The sequence below is a fragment of the Ascaphus truei genome, chromosome 1, assembly GCF_040206685.1.
Source record: "Ascaphus truei isolate aAscTru1 chromosome 1, aAscTru1.hap1, whole genome shotgun sequence".
Classification (NCBI taxonomy): Eukaryota; Metazoa; Chordata; class Amphibia; order Anura; family Ascaphidae; genus Ascaphus; species Ascaphus truei.
Genome location: NC_134483.1, coordinates 85,151,804 through 85,174,033, shown reverse-complemented (window position 1 = coordinate 85,174,033; position 22,230 = coordinate 85,151,804). Strand labels below are relative to the sequence as shown.

The following is a 22,230-nucleotide window of genomic DNA, read 5'->3' as shown; positions in this document are numbered from 1 at the left end:
CCCTGTGGTCTCCACCCCCGACTCTGCCTCCACTCTGACAGGTACGTGGCACAGCGGTCACGCGTGGGACTCCCATCTCTCCTCGGGCCCCGCCTCCGGTCTCCGCCCCCGCACTGACGCAGGTGCCGTGGCGCACACGAGTGGCGCGCGATCGGGTCGGCCGTCGGATACGCGGGTTACGCGCGGCGCCCAGTCACTAATGGCTCCACCTCCACTTCTAATCGGTTTCACAATAGGGTGCACCTGCGCGATCCAGCAGCCTATCAGTGAAGGTGCCACTACTTCCTGGATGCCTCCCATTGGTAGGAGGTCCCTTATATACCCTGTCTGAGCTTCCTTTCATTGCGGAGCAAAACCTTGGTTTGTGATGCTGCATCTCGCTGCAATCCTGAACCCTGCCATGCCTGCCTTGTACTCTTGCTGCCTGACTCTGCCTTGGACTCTGTGATACTCTCCTGCACTGACCCTGGCTTTGGTATACGAAAATCCTGCTCTCTCCTGTGCTGACTCTGGCTTTGGCTTTACGACGACTCTACTCTCTCCAATCCTGACCCCGGCTACGTACCCCAACGATCCGCTACTCTCCGCTCCTAGACCTGGCAAGTATCACGTTTACGTTGTCTTCTAGAATCCCGACCCGGCTTGCAAGACCATCCTACACTCTAGATGCGCCCTCGCGGTTGTGGTCGGCGTTCTATACCAATCCCTACCTCAGCCCCGCGGTCACGCCTCGTTTGTGGTGAGCTACGCGTTACAACCGGACACATACATGTCTAGTCTCCATCCCGACCTGGCTGCCTGACCATCCACTCTCCAGATGTGCCTCCGTGGCTGTGGGTGGTGTTTATACCCATTCCCACCTCAGTACCGGGGTCCCGCCTTGTTTGTGGTGAGCACAGCAATACAGGAATGTCACATTAACCTCCGGTCTTGAAATAAAGTCTAGTGTTTGTGAGTTATTCAGTCTTTTCCAATTCTATATACAGTTGTGTGAAAAAGAAAGTACACCCTCTTTGAATTCTATGGTTTTAGATATCAGGACATAATAACAATCCTCTGTTCCTTAGCAGGTCTTAAAATTAGGTAAATACAACCTCAGCTGAACAACAACACATGACATATTACACCATGTCATGATTTAACAAAAATAAAGCCAAAATGGAAACGCTATGTGTGAGAAACTGAATACAGTACATTGTTTGCTCTTGGAAGTACTTGGAGAGTTTTTTTATGTGACTTGGTATTTTTTCTTTTTTTTTAGGTAGTGTATCCTACATAATTATAAATAGGTTCACAGCACAAAGACGTTTATTTTTTTGGCCCATAACCAGCATCCTTTGTGCTTGCACTTCACTCTACATTTTACTTTGGAGAGATTTATGTTCATTGCCAATTGTCTAGGTTACAATAAAACAAAGTGCAATCTTTATTTACATTTCACTATGGTAGTTTTACGTTTTTTTGCCTGCCAATATGAGAACTTTATGTAGCCCTGGTCTTCCGCAGCTCTTAGAGACCCCCCTCCTTTGGAGCAGCGCGGTCGCGGGTGCCGCCGGAGCCAGCGCCGGACCCGACGGCTGCTTCCAAAGGTGGGGGCCGGAGCAGGGAGCCGCGCGCTACCTTCGAGATGCGGCCGGTTGCCGGGGACGCGATCGGGCCGTTGCTAGGGCCGCGGTCGCATAGCGAGGGTCCCGACGGCTCGGGGAGAAAGAAGCCACCATTAGTAGTGCTGTTGCGCATGCGCAGGAACCTGATAGCGCGGGAGGCCCACAGATAGCTCGCGCATGCGCAGGTAAGAGCCCGTGAAATCCTAGCCTACCAGGGAAGGCTCTAGGTAGGGACTACGAGTCCCATGAGCCTCTGCGCGCCCCACGTGATGCCAGGGAGCCAATAGGGCTTAGGATCTCCCTGCAGTCAAGTAGATACATTTCGCGCGCTGAGCCCACGCTAGCCAGTTGGAGCTGGGAGCAGGAAGGGGAAGGAAGGGTGTAGGGAGCGAGTGAAGCTCCTGCACCAGGTAAGGTTCCCCAAGACCCAGATAGGCCCCAACTCCCCACCAGGCTAGTGGGTAATTGCTAAGGGACGGCCCAAGATAGGGACGCTGCCCTTATTGAGTGTGTGTGTGCTGTCTTGTCAGAGTCACGGCTGTCAGTGTTGTGAGGTCTGACAAGAAGGCATAGTGTGAAAGGCAGCAAGTAGGTTGCAGCGCGTGGCTGTAAGTGCTGCGAGTGCTAGTTATTAGTTAGTCAGGACTGGGAAGAGTTAGGGGAGCGGAGCAGGCCACTAACCCCTTAGGTCCCAGATAGGTCCTCACTCCCCAGTTTGTGGTGCTACAGGGACTGGCCCTAGGTTAGGGATCCTGTTACAGTAGTACTAGTGTTAGATAGGGACACGGGGAGCGCAGCGTCCGCTGAGAGAAGACTTGGGCTCAAATCAGTGCCCAGAGACCGAGACTATCTCCAGGGTGGGATCGCCCCTGGCGGACCCCTGACAACGAACCACAGGATCAGACGGAGATCACCAAGCGACAGATCCTTTGTGAAGTCTGTTGCAGGCCCGAGCACTGGAGTGCTCGGCAGGTAACTCTGATCTACACGTGCACCAACAGGCCTAGTAGTTTCCTTAGTGACTGCGCTGTCACACCTATCCGCTCTCTATAGAGTGCTGGACATTGTGAGGGGGATTACTGAACACTGGGTGGGATCACCCGGTGATGGTGGGAGAGTTATCTGTACAAAGAAGAAGAAGCAGACACACGGTCTTACTCAAAAGGAGGTTTAATATGCCATAAAGTCCAACGTTTCGGCAGTCAAATACTGCCTTTCTCAAGGTGAAGGCTACCAAACACATGAAAACAGTCAAAATATATACCACCCCCCTGATACTCACCCCTCCCCATTCTGCCACATAACCAGGATGTTGACGCCCACCTGATGACGTCAGAGCTACCATATGGCGCCCCCTAGTGACGTCAAACATCTAGGTCTAAATCCCTGGTAATACAGCATAGAGCTGTCTTGGAGGACTGCAGCCACAGCCACACCTCTCCCCAGACTGAACACTCCCCCATGATGACGTCAGCGTGACCCGGCCATCAGGGGGGGGGGGGCGTGCACCAATCAAGACTGTACTCACAGGGCTGGACAAAGATGTATCCATCGCCATGGGATCAGTGTCAGAGCAGGGAGGAGTGAGACACTCCTATAAATCACCCTGAAAGTGTAAATAAACCACACACCAAAATATTAATAAAGCATATGTGCACAAAACTAATACAGCAATATACTATTAAAAACATGTGACTGTATACTGCTGATGACATCAGTATAATCCTGCAAAGTTACAGTGAAATGCCACATAAGAATATGCAGTACATCAGTATTTAGAATATACTAGTGTGTATACCTAGGTCAGAAATGGGTACACACAGCCGGAGGGGGAGGGAGGGGGAGGGAGGGGAAGGAGGGGGAGGGAGGGGAAGGAGGGGGAGGGAGGGGAAGGAGGGGGAAGGAGGGGAGGGGGAGGGGAAGGGGGGGGGAGGGAGGGGGGGAGGGAGGGGAAGGGGGGGGGAGGGAGGGAGGGGAAGGAGGGGGAGGGAGGGAGGGAGGGGAAGGGGGGGGGAGGGAGGGGAAGGGGGGGGGAGGGAGGGGAAGGGGGAAGGAGGAAAAAAAGGGAAAAAACACAAAAAGGATAATCTTCCCAACAGGTAAGTGCAGAGTCCATGGATGGTGCAAGATCAAATATGCCTGTAGAAAGACAAAAAAATTACCTTCTATTAGAGAGTTATCTGTGTCAGGTTACTCAGTGTCTCCTCTAGAGAGGGACATCCGATATTGTGTGTACTGTATGGTTATTGGTTCATATGCTCACCAGTGAAAGGTATTTGGTTATTATATCTACAGTGTATGTGGTTATTGTATGTTTCTTGCCCAGGGGAATCTCACATCACGGGGATCCTGGGTAAGTGGAGGCGCTGCGCTAAGTAAATGTATAAGCGTTATCCCAGGCTCCCAGCTAGCGGAGGCTCAGATCTCCTAGAGCCACAGGTGTTGTACAGCGACCAGTAGTTCCTTTGGGAGGGTCCAGAAAAAGGGCTACATTTATATTTAGGGATTTAGGTTTTAACAGGAGAAAGATCACTGACTGATCATCTTATATTTCCGGTTATAACTGATAGAAAAATTAAAATGAAACACCTCTTGTAGCAGCCCAGCCAGAGGTAGGAGACAAAGGCAGCACAAGGGGAGTATGGGAACTCAAAATAAGTGCTCCCGATACATACCCCAGTCAAATTGTCCATTTTTTTTCTTTTTTAACACTGAATTTATTTAATAAAATGAAAACACTACGCATTTAAGGCTGCGCATATAGTGCCCGCGACGGCGACGCGTGACGTCACCGCTAGGCAAAAGTTGTATTTCGCATTGTGGCGGCGTCGCAAGCGACCAGGCCATTGATTGGTTCAGGGGCTGTCAAATCAAATATTCCTGGCTGAAAAAATCACGTCGCTTTGTCGCCGTCGCGCTAACTGTAAGCGCACGCGGCGGCGGCGACAATGCATTTGTTTTCGGGCAACGTCACCGGCACTATAAGCGCGGCCTAAGGAGCCCTGGTGGGAGATAAGTGAGCCAGCTAAATGGCTGTATGTATTAACCCTTGTCACATACACAAGTCACGTCCTCACAGGTGTGCTGTTCGTGACAGCAGTCATCAAATTTTTTTGCAGAAAAATAAAAGCAATATGTTGGACACATAGTTATCTGCAGCACAAAGACCTTGGAAAGCAGAAGCTGTGCAGGAAGACATTGACATTAGCTAAAAAAAACGGAACGCTTCTTAGATTTGAAACTACTTCCATCATGATTTTAAGGTATAATATTACATACAAAAGAACATTCAGAGGAATAGTACGCCACGTTTAATCTGCTGACATTTACCATTTGTAACGCAACCTCATAGTTCGATATAATTACAAATAAATATTCACCTTTTACAAGGTATCAAAAAAAGTGCATCCTCTGTATAGTCGATGCACTCACCACTAATTCAATATTTTCTTTATTATTTTAAAACATAAGTAGGGGTTTCCCCCTGCAATCCATGTGGTCAAAGCATTTCAGATGTGTCAAAACCAGGCACGTGCAAACCTAAACTTTATCTTGAGTTTTACAGTACATACATTGGGAGAGAGAGTTGACAAAAGTGTTGAAATACTGTGTGGTGGGTAAATCCGAGATGACTACCCTTGAAAATTCTACAGTGCTGTACATTGATACTGTATTTATTAACGCAAAGTAAAATGTGTTTTTGATGCAATTTCTCTATTTTTTCCCTTCTTTTGCATCATTCATAATCAGATTTTGTAAAGCTTGTTCCATAGGGAGCAGTTGTTAAAATAAATAAAAGGGGAAAAACAGACACAGAACTTTAAATGTCCCAAATACACCAGATAATTCATTCTATTGACACCCCCCACATGACAAACTCGTACAAATAGAGCAAAATTGGAGCAAAGAACCTTATTACATGGACACAAAATTCACATACCTCTATGTGTTGCATTTGCTTAAAATTTTCCTTCAATTTTTTTTAGAGTGGTTGCATGAAAAACAATTGTTGTCTGTAACATAGAGGGGCCGTGCCGCCTATTATGCACTAAGATGCAAGGCGGATGCCTTGGCCTGGAACCTCTTCTCCGGAGCAGGCCCTTTTTCTGCAGCTGAATCAGGAGCTTTGGGGAGCGCAGGTGTCACCATATGGGAAATGAAACAGATGTAGCCCTTTTTCAGAACCCTCCCAAAGGAACTACTGGTCACTGTACGACACCTGCGGCTCCAGGAGATCTGAGCCTCCGCTAGCTGGGAGCCTGGGGTAACACTTATACATATACTTAGCGCAGCGCCTCCACTTACCCAGGATCCCCGTGACGTAAGATTCCCCTGGGCAAGAAACATGCAACACCTTATGATTGTAACTTGTTTTTACTGTAATAATGCAACGTAGCAATAACACATAACATGTACTTATACTCTAACGGTATAACCTTAGTGGCTGCCCACTCATCAGGAGCAACGTCTCCGTCCACTCACCGCGTGCCCCACACACCGTGTCCATGTATAGTATATTGTATAAGCTCAGTTCTTTAACCACTCGCTCAGTGTTCCTAAAGAGTTTAGCCTAAGGCGGGATCAGCGCCTGTTGACCGGTGTTGGTGCACTTGTTGTTATAGTACCTTCCGGTCATGGCGGTGACCGGTACCTCTTCGCAAAGGGTCAGATGAATTAGCGGTCTGCCTCCTGGGTCTCAATGTCCAGCCGTCTGGTCCCAGACGACTCACCAGCAAGCCTGCTCCGCACGCTTGTCCCTTTGTCCCTAGCTGTCTACACAGTAAGGGTGATGCTCGCTACCACTATGGCCGTCCCTGCAGCACCCCGCAACCTTTGGTGACTTGAGGGAACACTCCTAGGGGCCTACGGGGTAGCCTGTCCTATGCAGGTGGGTCACTGACCCCCTGCACCCACACTACCTCTCCCTTCACCTCCTGGATCCCCTCTCACTAACTCAGCCTAACACCTGCAGTAAACACACTGCACTCACACAGTACCTGCAGCAACCGCACTGCACTCAACCGCTCTGCCTGCAGCAACCGCACTGCACTCAACCGGTACCTGCAGCAACCCACTGCACTCAACCGTACCTGCAGCAACCCACTGCACTCAACCGGTACCTGCAGCAACCGCACTGCACTCAACCGTACCTGCAGCAACCCACTGCACTCACACCGTACCTGCAGCAACCCACTGCACTCACACGGATACCTGCAGCTACACTGCACACACGCTGTGCCTACTTGTCTGCGCTCACAGCACTGCCAGCCGTGACACTGACAAGACTGCACACTCACTCCTAAGGGCAGGGTCCCTAACCTAGTGGCCGTGCCTCAGTACTTACCCCCTACCCTGGTGGAGATTGGGGCCTGCCTGGGATCTGGGGATGCCTTACCTGATGTAGGAGCCACTTGCTCCCTACACCCTTCCTCCCCCTTCCTGCTCCCAGCTCCAACTGCCGTTCCTAAGCCCGCGAATTGTATCTCTTTCTCCCTGCCTGAGAATCCTGGCCTCTCATTGGTTCTTCACATCAGGTGACTGCCCAGGAGCTCATGGGAGTTGTAGTTTCTCCACGGAGCCTCTCTGACTTAATCTGCACAGACACACAGCTCAGCTATTGCATCAGCCACTGCCTGTCTCACTCTGCTCTGGCACACTGCAACACTGTTGCAGACACTCCACGTGCCTCTCACTGAACAGAATCAAACACCAACTGAACACACACTGAACACACATATGAGGTTCCTACCACATCCTTACACAGATAAATGCTACATAGTGTAATATGCTTCAAAAAGGTATTAAATTCTAGGAATGTAGCAAAATGGGGACTCACAATATCTCAGATAAAAAACAGCGTGTCCCACAATAAATGTGGCTCTAGATAAGATAGTAGCTGGCATTTTATACCGTGCCACACTCTCTGCCATAGCAAGAGACCAAGGATCTCAATCACTACAGATGCCTGCGGAACATGTGCGGAACATGTGCACAAGGCAAACAAGACATGCAAATGCACAATATTACTCTGACAATCTCCTCCAGAATACATCAAACCCAGCTAACTTCTGGAAGGTTTTCAACAACATATTCCAGCCTTCTAACCATCAACAGCCAAGTAATATCACTAAGGGCGATATTACTCTGACAAACCCCACCGACATTGCAAATGCATTCAATGATTACTTTGTGGGGTGTGCTACTAACTTATTAGCGAAACGCAACCCAAACCACAAACCTCAATCTCATCCTGGGAGTTCCCCTATAGCCCCACCCCCTCCCAACAATGCCCACAATTTTCAATTTGGCCCAGTATCCGAAGAGGAGATTACACAAGCGCTCCTTAAATTAAAACTAAGCAGTCAATGTGGACCTGATTTACTACAATCTAGGTTCCTAAGACTTGGTGCCACAGCAATTGCCAAACCAATTGCTTCCATAGTCAACTCTATGCTGTCTGCAGGCCATATCCCTAAGACCTGGAAAACTGCCAGAGTTGTCCCAATCTTCAAAAGTGGGGACAAAAACACTGTCTCAAACTACAGGCCAGAATATGGGAGGTGTGTGGTGCTTCAAAAACAGCCTATTATCTTGAAAATAAACTTGATTGAAGATTCCTGCAACTGTTTACTCCCCAGTGGACAAACACAAATTGTGTCCCAAATGTGTTAAACATTCAAAGCTCCATAATAAACCGACTAGTGGACTAGGGTCCCCACAAGCACTGTAGTAAGGGATCTCACAATTAAGTGATCCAACATAATGTATCGGAATGGAGATATAATAACTCACTCATTTGTAGAGGGCTTGACTGCTGGGTTTGAACTGCTGGTGCCTGCTTTTTCCTATCCATCTTCCTGGTCAAACAACAGGCCAATCTCCCTTCTCCCAATCCAATCCAAAGTCATGGAAAATGTGTCCACTCCCAATTAAGCAATTACTATAACAAGACAAATTTCCCTAGCCAATTCCAATCTGGCTTTCGCCTCAAACACTCTACCGTAACTACCCTGCTAAAAGTTTGCAATGAAATCCAGTGTGGAATGGAACGGGGTCAACTCACTGGTGCAGTATTCCTAGATTTTGCAAAGGCTTTTGATACTGTTGATCATGCTATCCTGCTTAACAAACTCCAGAGCTCTGGAATAGGGAAGCATGCTTTAAACTGGCTCCAGTCCTACCTATCAGGTAGATCCCAACATGTGTCCATCTCTGGCTCTAACTCTAACCCCCTGGATATCCCCTATGGCGTCCTGCAAGGCTCTGTTCTGTGGCCCCTACTCTTCTCAGTGTTCAATGATCTTCCCACAGCTTGTCAGGAAACCTCAATACACATGTATGCAGATGACACAATCCTATATGCACACAGCCATAGCCTCTCTGACCTTCAACACATACTTCAGTCTGACTTTTTGAGACTCGAAAACTGGATTTCCCAAAACAAACTGTTTTTAAACACTGACAAGACTGTAACAATGGTATTTGGGACCAAGACTAAATTTTGAAAGCTTCCAGCGACTGAGCTCCAGATTAGAACCAACGCTAACACCACCCAAACTCCTGTTACTAGTGTTATATACCTGGGCATATGGTTTGACTCCCACTTAACATTCTGGATGCACATTGATACCCTGACAACCAAGACCTATGCCAAACTAGGGGTACTTTACAGGAACAAATCCTCCCTAAGTCTCCTGGTCAGAAAATGTATCACACAGCAGATGCTAATGCCAATTATTGACTATGGAGACATAGTATATGGCTCGGCACCGCAAACCCACCTTAGCAAACTTAACACCCTCTACAATTCAATTTGTCGTTTTGTTCTCCAATGCAACTACAACACACATCACTGCGAAATGCTCAAAGAACTAAATTGGTCATCACTCGAGTCTAGGCGCAAAGTTCACCTTTCCTGTCTTGCCTTCAAATTCTTTATGGGCAAGCTACCCAGCTACAGTACCTGAACAAGCTCCTCACCCCTACCACATGCAGCATCTATCACCTGAGATCAGACTCCAAAAGACTGTTCATGGTCCCAAGGCTCAACAAAGTATCCGGTCGCTCCTCCTTCTCTTACCGTGCACGCCAAAACTGGAACAACCTACCAGAGACTCTTACATCCACCACCAGTTTAAGTTCTTTCAAATCTAAGGCTGACACACATTTTAATCTGGTCTGTAATTGTTACATACGCCCATAATATATATTATCTTTAACTGTGCATGCAATGTCTTGTATATAATGTATACCCTGTTCATTTATGTAACTGTATTTGTAACCATGTATTATTTGTCTTAACTTTGTGCCCAGGACATACATGAAAACGAGAGGTAACTCTCAATGTATTACTTCCTGGAATTTTTTTTTATAAATAAATAAATAGCAGGAGAGAGAGAGGAGCAATTTTTTAGACATAAAAATGATTGTTAAATGTGCGTTGCATGTTTGGGCAGACCTGGTGAAATCTTAACCACCAACCCTGATAAAACCAGGGTGCATTGTGTAATAATTCTGCTTATCTCTACAAGCTTCTAACTTTCAACAGTTCCTTATTGTTAAAAAAACACAAAAAAAACAAGAACTTATGTTGCGTGTTATTTCATTTTTTTTTGAAGACCCGTAATAATACGTTATTGGTCTCTGCGCTTCATGTAGAACAGGAGTGGCCAACTCCAGTCCTTAAGGGCCACCAACAGGTCTCAGTCTCTGACAGTTCAGTCTCTGACCTGTTGGTGCCCCTTGAGGACTGGAGTAGGCTGATGTAGAAGAAGCTTTAACAAACTGGAAGTGTGAACTTATACAGTCCTTAACATGCTAATTTTTTCAGGGGGATGTTGAAGACAACTGGATTCAACAACTTTCTTCCCTTTTAAATAGAGAACCTTGGGGAGATAATAGAAAGACGTTGCATCATCATGTGTATATATTTTCAGCCGCGTAATATGTAGAAAGAAAAAAAAATGAACGTTTATTTAAAAAAAGGTGCCGTCACACCATTGAACTCTATTAAGAAAAGAGAAAAGTACCCAGTGGTTTTTTACGAAAGGGAAAAATGATCCGTAATAATAAGTGTCCTGGTAATAAAATTAATCTTAAAAATAGCTGGAATCCCCCTGTAAATATATGCAGAGATTATATTTGCAGAATATATATATATATATATATATATATATATATATATATATATATATATATATATTTATATATATATATATATATATATATATATATATATATATAAAACGTGATATCAACAGTCCATATCATTATATAACTTAATAATGTTCTTATGCCTGCCTCAATGTTGGAACATTGTTCTGCAGCCCGCCACCGACTCTAGGTCTTGGCCACTCCGTTGGTCTCTCAACATGACATCATTCAAATGCCACATCAACCCAATGTCTGTTTTGCCCCGGATGTCTTCTTTAGATTGGATTCTTTGGATTGACCTATCCAATCCTGATTACGGCAAGTACCTCTACGATCCTACAGTCTCCTACCCTGACCCGGCTACCCACACCTACTCTGCTTACCGGACCCGCAATTGCAGCTGTAGGGCGGTGGTTTTCATATATCCCCACCTCGGCCTCGCTCTCCAGTCTGGTTTGTGGTGAGCACGCGTGACACATTCTTTCTCAAAGGACTGGATCCACAATGCTCCTTCACGCTTGTGCATTTAATTCTTATCAAAATGTGATCAGCAGAGAAAAAGTATGACATTGGGAACTAAGAACTCTTGACCATTAAGTCTGCCTTTTCTGAGTGGAGACATCTCTTAGAAGGAGACACACACCTAGTTACCGTCCTTACTGATCATCGGAACTTGTAGTTTTATTTAATCAGCAAAAAGGTTGCTGCCCGACATGATCTGTGGGCTCTGTTCTTTTCATGATTCAATTTCCAGATGTCTTATCATCACGGTTCTATGAATGGAAAAGCAGATAGATACTCTATCCAGGTTGTCTCCTAATTCTTCTTCAAGTTCTTGACGTGAAGAAACCATTCTGCCTCAAACGTGTCCTTCATGTTACCTTTTCTTCTGATCTTCTCTCACATTAAGAGAAACTATTCTGATTAACCATCCCTATGCAATCCCCGCAGGATTTAAATGTAATCCTGCAAAATAGCCTCTGGATCTTCCAAAACCACCCTTTTTTTCCAGAATGCCATCTGTGTAATCACAAAACACGGGAACTGTTGTCCCATTCCTTTTGGTGGCCCAAATATCAACAAGATGTTCATAGGTTTGTAATATCCAGTGAGACCAGTGCCAGGAACAAGAACCCGTGTGCCTCCCTTCTGGGTTTATTACAGCCACTTCCAGTAACCACACGTCCATGGGAATCCATCTCAATGGAATTCATAGTAGAATTGCCTCCATCCAAAGGGAACAGTAGTAGATCAGTAGTGCTAGATCATCTCATTGGTAGTGCTAGATCATCTCACTAAAATGATCAGGAGATGATGCAGATATATCAACTACCATTGCTTTGCAGGTATGAACAGCATTTGGGGGAGGCAAGCGGGGAATAAGGAGGTAAAGGGCTTGTGGTGGGGGAATATAAGGAAGAAATGGGCCTGGGGTGGGGGGGACTAAAAGGAGGTAATGGGCCTAGAGGGGGTACAAGGGGATAATGGGCCTGGAGGGGGTATAATGGTGTAATGCACCAGGGGGGATCTAAGGAGGTAATAAGGGGTAATGGTCCTGGGGGTTATAGTAGACGGAGGCATGTGGGCTTTCCTGGGGCCCTCGGATGAGCCTACTAGAAGTCCATGAAAGCAGATCCTGCTGGAAGAACAATGGCTGATGAAGAGGAGGGCCTGGCGCAGGCCCGCAAGAGGACCTGGGGAGGGGGGACCAGATGGTTAGCTATCCTGGCTGTCCCCTTGTTGGCAGCCCTGCCTTCACATTATTGGGTCTGGCAAACCAGGAGCCAAATAACGTAGTTGGTACATCATGACCCTTTAACAGCTGTTTTCCATGGAGTTCAGGAGCATAGAATGCGATATGGCACTTTGATCGCAATTTCCTGGAGGGGCTGTGGCACACAGATGCCGCGGCCCCTCAGGCACTCAAAGGGTTAAAGCACCATCATGTCAGTGGGTACAAATAAGAATAAGCAGGGATCATAAAGGGTACCTGCTTGCAACTTCTTTGCTTCATGTGGCTTCAAAGGCAAAGATGTGTTTGCACTAAAGGACACCAAGAAAGATCCAGGGTTAAGATAAGATAGACCACTGCTACCTTTGGGTACTTTATTACAAAGCTGGAAGTGTTACTGCTCATTTAATAGCTCATATGCCCTCACCCTGAATATAATTGAAATAAAGAAGATAAGTCTGTTATTCATTTATTTGTAGGTCATTTAAAAAGAAAATTACCTGAAAGGAATATTGTCTTCAAAGGGAAATTGATCTTTTAAAACCTTCAAAATGTGAGCGGAGGCCTAAGTAGAATATGCCAGATGAAACTCGCTTTGAATATTAATTGCATTTCAGTGGCAAAGAATTAATGTCGGTTGACACTGAATTGTGCCATTTGAAATATCATTTTACCAAGCAGGTCAAAATAAACTATATGAAATGACAGGGTTGTTTATAGTAACACGAGTTGAAAATTCTACCTAGAAATAATTTTGTGTTTCTCTTTCAGAAGTGATGGAGATTTACAATTATATGTCTATTAGGTGACCAGCTAAAATGGTGAAAATGTTAGTGCGTTTTGTATAATCTGCGTTTTGTATACCAGATCAAAGTGATTTGCTTTTATTTTAAATGAAGCCTAAAATACCAATATTATGATTGACTAAAGCAAAGGTGCTACTTTGGACAGGATATTTGAGTCATAATAAGATAAATACTGTAACAGTGCCCAAATACTTACAAATATCTTCTCTATTTTTGTTTAATAAATTAGATTTTTTTTTTATTTATTTTTTTAAATTCAGGTTCTTAGTTGCACAATTGTAAAAAGGAAATCTGTAATGTGCAATGTATACTCCCGTCAAAAAGGGAGCATGCACGAATGCGGGAAGAATGTCACATTCTGATCATAGAAAGCAATTTGAAAAATGCCATGTTTAATAAGACCATAAATATTTTTTTAACATAGCTGCTAAATAGGATTTCACATTGAAGCATTTGATATAAAAAACATGTTATAATAGAAGTAGTTTGTTGATTTATGGTCAAGAAAATGACATAACAAGCAGAAAGGAAAGTCACTGTTCTGGTGGGCGCATCTGGTCGGTGCCCTCATTTCAGAGCAGATCTTGGGAGCTAGTGACGGACTGGCCTGTGTGTGAGGCCAAAGAAACATATACACGTACATCTTGTGCTTAAACAAGACCTCGGCAGGGTTTATTTATAACACCAAGCAACATAAAGTATCGGGTGCTGTCCCTTTAAGCCAAAACAAAGCATAAAATCAAAGCCTACTCCATTTTGGAGACTAAATAAACAGTACAGGCCCTAACTATCTGACTAGCTAGATAGGCCAGTTCCCAATCCCCAAAAACACATAAGAATTTATCAGGGAGCAATATATATGAAAGTCTTATCTGACTGTTCTGGTCCGGCGTCTCCGGTTTCTCCATGTTCACTTCTGATGCAGGCGTTGCAGTCCTACTGCTCCCAGGAAGTCTCTTGTCAGCACACAGCCCTGGTATGTGCTCAAGACTCTCTCCTCTGTCAGCACAGTGTGTCTGTGCTAAGGAGTCTCTCCTGGTCTTTCCCCAGCAGGGTTTTTTTTACCCTCCTCTGATTACCACAGAATACCCAGGTGTAGCTGGTTAATGAGCTGCAATTGACCAGCTCTCTGCTGGATTTCACAAACCACTAGAAGCAGCTTTATTTAAACAGGGATAAGTCCCATAACATTGCATGGACTTTAAAGCAGTAATCTGCATTACTCACTGATGGCTGCCCTGATCCTACTGCTGGGAAAATACAAGTTCAGCAAATGTTTAAATGTTTTTGCACCCAGTATTTTGGGATTTTAAATAAATAAATAAATAACATAGGATTGAAGCAGTTTTTTTTTTTGGAGCTCAACCCCATCAATTTCAGTTCCGTGGTCCCCCTTCTTCCGGAGATCATTACCTCCAAAGAGAGTGCCAGTAGCAACTCGGCTAGCAAGGATCATGTAATGACAGAGTTTCAAAGCTCCTGCGCCCAACAGGAAGCTGTGACCTCTTCAGGTTCGACTTCCTGTTGGCCCGCGTGGTGCGGGAGCTTTAAACTTTGCCGAGATACCAGCACCACTCAATTAAAGAGTATGCAAAAAAAATATATATCTCTTTTCAGTGTACTGTAGTATCTGTAATGGATTGCTTATCTGAATTTTGTTTGGCCTATCTCATATACCAAACAAAGGGTTGTTTTTTTCTACTTTAAGAAATTGAACTTTTTACAAAAAAAAAGAAAGAAAAAAAGTTTTGCTTAGTTCTTGTTTTTACAAGAGAGTTGTGTGCGTAGTCCATATGCTAATTTTTATTTTTTTAAGTTGACAAAGTGAACTTGTCAACCGTTGACTACACAGAATAACCCTAATTCTAATAAAACAGGGGTGACCAACTCCAGTCCTCCAGGGGCCAACAGCAGGTTAGGTTTTAAAGATATCCCTGCTTCAGCACAAGTGGCTCGGAGCTGCCTGTGCTGAAGCAGGGATATCCTTAAAACCTGACCTGTTGGTCACTCCTGAATTAAAAGATAAACTAATCAACGGTGCCGCACGAGCAGCTCCACTTCAAAATATACAGATATTAGGACATTCTTTACCAAAAAAGTGGTGGCAGAATCTGTGAACTGCTATAATGACCCAGCATTATTCTCTGATATTTTAGCATGGGCAAAAAAATAAACAAAAAGGCGTGGAGAAGTCTGTGTGATTGCTTTATTACAAATATTACCAATATTACCATGATTGTCTCCTAAAAAAAAAATAACATACATGCACATTTCTCTGAAAAATGCTCTTCCATTTCGGATGTTAAATTCTGTCTCATACTTCTCCCATTTCCTGCCTTTTCCTGTTGTGTTTAGATTGTGTGTGTGTGGCTGATTTCTGCTCAATAATAAGCTAAATTAAGCGCACTGTCGTTACTACAGATGGCAAACAAAATTCTAATAATGAGTGAGAATTTCTCTGATGTGTCCAATCTCGTTCTGCTGAATTAAACTTGTTGTCTACGTGCAGCAATTACAGCATTCATTTGTCACATTTGTATTGTTTGTTACATTCACATTGAGTTGGTTTATTTAAGTTCAATATATTCATTAAATAAAACTACAGTATATACCTACTTACATTTTCTTAAAGCAATTAAAGTAAATCAATGAGAAGATACAGTAGCTTCTGGACTTTGTGCGCACTTTTTTTTTTATTTCGCATCAAATATTATTTATTTATTATAAAGTATATTAATGAATATCAGCTCCAAGTTCACCTTCCGGACTGTGTCATCTGACAATATTAAATTAAGCTGTCATCTCATGACAACTTCAAAGCAGATGTAATTGAACCTATTTGTAAGTAAGAATCGTGTTACTATAAAAACAAATAGAATTTAATTAATTAACGGTGAGATTCTCTCTTTCCTAATTGCACTGATCCACCCAGTATTCCCATACCTACATAATGCTGAAGTGTACATACAATATTTTAATGAATATTATGTAAAGAAGTACAGTGGCGGCCGCCTTTAACCTCCTGCGGCCGCCACCGCGGGATTTTTAAAAACGCGGGCAGATGCAGCGATTTTTCGGCTGTTTTCCGGCGCCGTGGGGGCTTTCAATGTTAAGCGCCGTTAGCGCTTGTCTGATGATGCGGCCGACACGCGGAAAATCCCGAAACAAATTGAAAACATCCCCGCATTTTTACGGGTAAGTAGGAGGATAAAAGCGGCCGCAGCAGTATCTTGAGGTCCTCAAAGTTATCCGATTTGATCTAAACATATTCTGAGGCAAAAAGAAACCCCTGCCCAAGTTGTAGCAAAGAAAAAATCCTATTGATTTTGAAGGGAACCTTTTTATTTGATTAATATGGTGCAGTTAATTTGCCCCATACTTGCTCCACTTATCCCTTGATAAATATGCCCCTACTATATATTTTTATTAATCAATATCTTCTAGATAGACCTTCATTGCACTGACGAGTACATTTGTGCAAGTAAAAACAACCTCTAGACCAGGGGTGGCCAACCCTAGTCCTCAAGGGCCATCAACAGGTCAGGTTTTCAGGATATCCCTGCTTCAGCACATGTGGCTCTATGTGGACTGAGGGATATCCTGAAAACTTGACCTGCTGGTGGCCTTAAGGACTAGAGTTGGACACCTTGCTCTAGAAGTTACTATACTGTATGTAACACCTGTAGAGGCTTGAATTTGGAGGATTTCCAAAGTAGGCTGGGGGAGGACAACTGGGTCCCCGTTACTGGTCAACTTATTTTGTGAATACATATAATAAAAAATGATTCCATCTCTACATTGTCTTTACCAACACATTTCATGTGCAAGAACTATCCACACACATGACCATAACCTCACATTTCCTGGCTGGATCACAAGTCACTGTTATGTCTTCCGTGTTTAAAGAAGGCTTTGCCTGTAGTTACAACTTGGCACTGCCACCTGTTTTCTGCAGACGGTTCCTTGTGGGTTCAGTGAACACCAGAGGCTCCTGTACTATAGTGGCTGGGTAGTTTTTACCAAGAAGTTCCACTTCCAGCTTCTGTCCTGTTGCAGCGAGTTGTACAGGCACATAAGCAAAGGCCAGGCTCTGATTGGTACTGTAACTGTAGGAACCTGATGTAGTGTTACCAATAACCTAGATGAAAAAAAAAAAGGATCTCCCGTTAAAGCTGCAGACCAAGCAATATCCCACGTTTTTTTTTTTAAATTAAATCAGTTCTGTACAATGAGAAAATACTGGTAGCATTTTTTTAAACAACTCTGAATGACATTTTTAATGTATTATAATGTAACAATAATTTTTTGTTTCTATAGCAAACATTTACAAAGTCACAAATACTGAGACAATACAGTCATTTAGTGAACCCCCGAGCCGCATCTTCACCGTTCGATCTCAGGAGAACGGATCAATCGGCAACTTAGCTAATTACTTATCATTGTGTGGATTGTATTAATGCACATATTAAAGGGAAAAAATGTTTAAAAAAATAAAAATAAAAAAAACACTGCAGCCTGGACTGCTGCTTTAATACACTTCAGTTGTCTTGAGTATTAAGATAGAAATGTACATATTTAGTCCATTTGCTGTGAGAGATGCCTTGCAGTGCATTGATGTCCCCTCAGTCATTTTTAAATGTTTGCATTTTATTGTAATTAGCTAACTGATAGGATAACGACAGCGAGATCCTAGTGAACTCATGGATATGGGAAGAAACTAAATACATTGCAATACATTTCATAAACGCAACAGGGATTTTTTTTAAATTAAATTATTGTAAATAGTAACACAATGTAAAACACAGGAAAGCATACTTTTTCTTGTTATAGTTTCATAGTAGAATTGACCAAATCTATTGTGCTCTTAATTTTTGATCTCCCCTCCGAATAATAATAGATAAGGATCAGGGGCGTAGCTACAGCCTGGGCAGCCCGGGCAGAGAACTGAGGTGAGGAGAGGGAGAGATGAGGATTATTATGATGGGGAGGGGGAGAGATGACGAGGAGGGATGAAGAGAGAGATAATCAGGGAGAGGATGGGGGAGGAAGAAAAAAATTGCAGTCAGTATTAATATTAATGTGCCCTGAATTTTTTTTATGCCCGGGGACCCGCACATGTCTAGCTACGCCACTGATAAGGATGATGTCATTGGATGTGCCTGGAATTTCAGGATGATGTCACTGACAGAAAATGTAGTCACTAGAGCTTGCGTGAATCATATTAGATTAGACGCATAACATTTTACAATAAAAGCGTTGTCTTCCCAGGTAGACAGTTCCTGGCGGACTTCTCTTTTTTCTTTTTTTTATGGCAACACGCACAGATGACACATTAAATTATTTACGGATCCAGGCATCAAGAATAAATACTGAGCAACTAATATTTACTATTTTTCACCGTCCCAAAAAATGCACACAAAAAATACAAGCAGATATCCCTAAATATAAAGGTAATGTGAGGATCAGTTAAGACTACAGACAATGGTTTGTGTAAAAAAATTGGTGCAGTATCTCTCACTGAACCTCATAGACAAGTTAAATCCTGTCACTGCCCTGCATAGTGGATTCAGCCTGTTATGCTTATTCTTATTTTGGTCAACATCTAACCATCAAATGTCCTTCAGATTTTTCAACTGTCTTCCTTTCTCCTTGAACAAAGACAGTCACGTTGCAAGGCCGTCCTTACTCATACATCAGAAGCCAGGAAATCACGTTTAATTACTAGAGCAATGAATCCCAGCCTGCTTGCTGGTTCTGAGAAATGAACCACGCTTAACAGAGCTCAGTAGCTGTGTCACACTGATCCTGAGATGTCTCAATCTTGTATGCACTAAAAAGAGAACTCTTCATTCGGTACATCTGTACGGTGCAAAATGTTGTCGTTGTCCAATTTCATTGTGCCTTTGTGTTTTACACAACACCACCATGTTAATCAAGGTTAAAAATCTGATTCTGTAGATGAGGCAGGAATCTTTAAAAAGGTGCTACTGTACATCTTGATAACATACAGTATATCAAATAATGTACAACACATACAGTACAACGTCAACCTTCAAACATCCAAATAAGTGACATTTGGGGATTCTGGCACTTTAATTAAAAAGTATGCTGGCTTTTATCAGCGAGACTCCACTAATGTCTCTGAAGCTGCTAATGCTAAAAAAAAAACCCTGTAAGACGGATTCCAAGTCAGTGAGACTCGCAGAATTAGTGAGAGGTGACAGGTCTGTGATTATAAGGAAGCTAGAACCCCTCTGACACTGGGGAGGTTGAAGGGTGATGCGTTACATGCTCCTCTACAAGCCAAGGTGTTTATTTACTTAAACCTGTTCAGTTCTCTCCAGCCTGTTTCATAAATAGACAAATCACAGACTTGCATATGTAACATGGTTAGCACACGTATTATCACTATTACCTCAGCCAATTACACCCTAAATCTACTGGTGGTTACCCTAAAAAAAAATGGTCTTGTGTGGACTGAAGCAACGATGCAGTTACAATTGGAATGAAGTATGATTGATTAAAATGTGCAGTGTATTGTATTTCTGAGGTGCTGCATAAATGTCATAGTGAAAATCCTGATACCAATCTGAATGATTTATTATATAGGTTAAACAAGATCAATAACAATTAAGGATCAAAATTCGTTCTTCTTGTGGGCAAAGCTGCAAAAATCCACACTGAAGCGATGGATATATTTTCCATCAAGGGATCCTCTTGCTTCATTCTTTTAACCAAACGGTCCACAGGACAGCCACTCAAATACAAATCAGCATTTTACATTATTGCTTATATTTTTAAGTAGCAATTCCCAATACTCTATTTGTACCAGTACAAGGGTGATCTGCATTCCTGTGTCTTTCACAAAAAATATTTTGGAATGGATTGCACCTTTAAATAAAAAAAATCAAACACACACACGACTGAAAGTGCATTGAAAAGAAGCCTGACTTGTCAACAGCAAATATAAAACAGATCTAGTTACACAAGAATTTCTTTCTGAAGACTTTCTGAAGAAGACCCATAATGCCTATAATTTCCAGTTACATTACATATACTACTGTTGTATTCTATTGCCGTCAAATACAGCTTTATTTACAACACTTCTTTCATTATCATTTGAGGTATTCATTAATCCTTTGAGTGCCCCATGTTGTAGCCATCCCTACATGGGGTCTGGCCCTCCAGCAGTGGCTTTGTCTTGGGGCTCTAGGGGAGATCACCATGGAGAGCTGAATGCAGTCTGGCCAGAGAGAGAGAGCACTTCTCATCCGTTCCTGTCACCAGGGATGTCACAGTCATGTGATCGCACCGAGGAGCGGTCATGTGATCGCCATGTGCCAGGCAGGCTGCGACACCGGTGCCACGGCCCCACCGTCACTCAAAGGGTTAAACAGCAAACGGTCATCCCTCCCTTCTGTGCCAGAGCATTACAAAGGGCAAAACTGCAGGTATTGGAAACAAAGGATACATAAGGGAGTCCACCCCTCTGAATTCATGATACCACTAGATTAAAAGATGCTTGTGTGTGAGCTGTTAAAATGATATGATCATTGTAAGCTTTGGGGAGATCCTGTCTCCTCTTGCACCATAAGTAGACTGCAAGCTCTTCAGGGCAATTACTCTCAGTACCACTGCCTTCATAAACAGCAACGACTATTTTCAGCCTATAATTATACTTAGAAGAAAAAATCATTTCCGATTGGTCTAATATTATCCCTCCACTTCTACCAGGAAAAGCCACTGCTGAGAGCGCAGCCCACGAGGCGCTAGCAGTAACTTTCTGCTTCACGGCTTCTCATTGGTTCATGTGCCGCTGCTACACCAGACCATGGACAGGCGCTTGCAGCTGCTGACCTCAGCGCCTATGTTCCCTTTGCCCTTATTCTTTAAACTGAAGACAATGAGGCTCTCCGTGCAATAGCGCAGCATCGGCACTATCGCATTGCATAGAATATGGGCCTTTGTGTTTATAGCAACTTTACCTTGGGTGCTTGAGAATAAGAGGGTGTGACATTCAGAGATACTTTTGGAAGAAGGCAGATTTGGAGCTGGGTTAAAACAGCTTCCAGCTGCTCATTGGAAGCTCAGCAGGGCTGTACGGGCTTCTCTTTTTAAAACCAGAGACAGAACATGAAACATAGACATAGCTCAGTGCTACATCCAATAAAACTTATACACGGTACAGTGCCTAAATATATATAGATATAGATATCTTTTGAAAAAAAATGGTCTTTTAGTTTAACTCTTTGGCCAAAGTGTTGTAAGCCCTTGAGCTTCTCTTTTACCTGCTTTCAAAGCAATTTCCAATTTGACATTTAAATAGTGACAGATGCAGACGTGCACAATGTGGAATAACAGTTGTGAAAGCCACTTTTGGCAGCTGACCACGTGTGGCTTGGTTCACTGGCTGCCAGCATATGTACTGTAGCATATCCAGAAAAATGCTTTTCAGACAATTGAAAATGTGCTGCCAGCTCCCAGCAGCTTATAGTTTTCAGTAGCAATTTTTCCCAGTATAAGCAAAGTGTAGGTATGCTGTAACCCCCCCTCCCCCCCATAAACACCAAGCTAATTAAAGGGCTAGTCCCACGTAGATGAACAATAAACAAATTAATTACAAATACCCCACCCTGTCTTTCTTAGGTCCAGATCCACATAAGGGTGCAAAGTGTTTTCACATTTTGTTCTCGCATTGATATGAATGGGAGCCAAGATGTGCTAAAGCTTAGCACCCTTTTGTGGATTTGGGCCATAGAGCGCTAATAAGGATTAGAAGAGGAGCAGAGATGGGGACTCTAGTTGTGCTAGTACTCGTTGAACGCACAGTGACATCAGACAAAAGGGAGCAGCCAGGTGAAATCAAACCTCTCGAGTCTCAGCTCACCATGTTAACAAAAGAACAAAAAAACAGATGTAACAACCCTTAAAC

General features: G+C 43.6%; 1 protein-coding gene across 1 annotated transcript in view; it reads right to left on the bottom strand.

Moving 5' to 3' along the window:
• Positions 1 to 15,486: 15,486 nt before the first annotated feature.
• DMGDH (dimethylglycine dehydrogenase) overlaps positions 15,487 to 22,230 on the bottom strand; it is a 77,043-nt gene continuing 70,299 nt past the window's right edge. Inside the window, exon 16 of the mRNA XM_075590867.1 lies at positions 15,487 to 17,436. Coding sequence (XP_075446982.1) covers positions 17,221 to 17,436 — 216 coding nt within the window. The 3' untranslated portion in view covers positions 15,487 to 17,220. The remainder of the gene's footprint in view (positions 17,437 to 22,230) is intronic.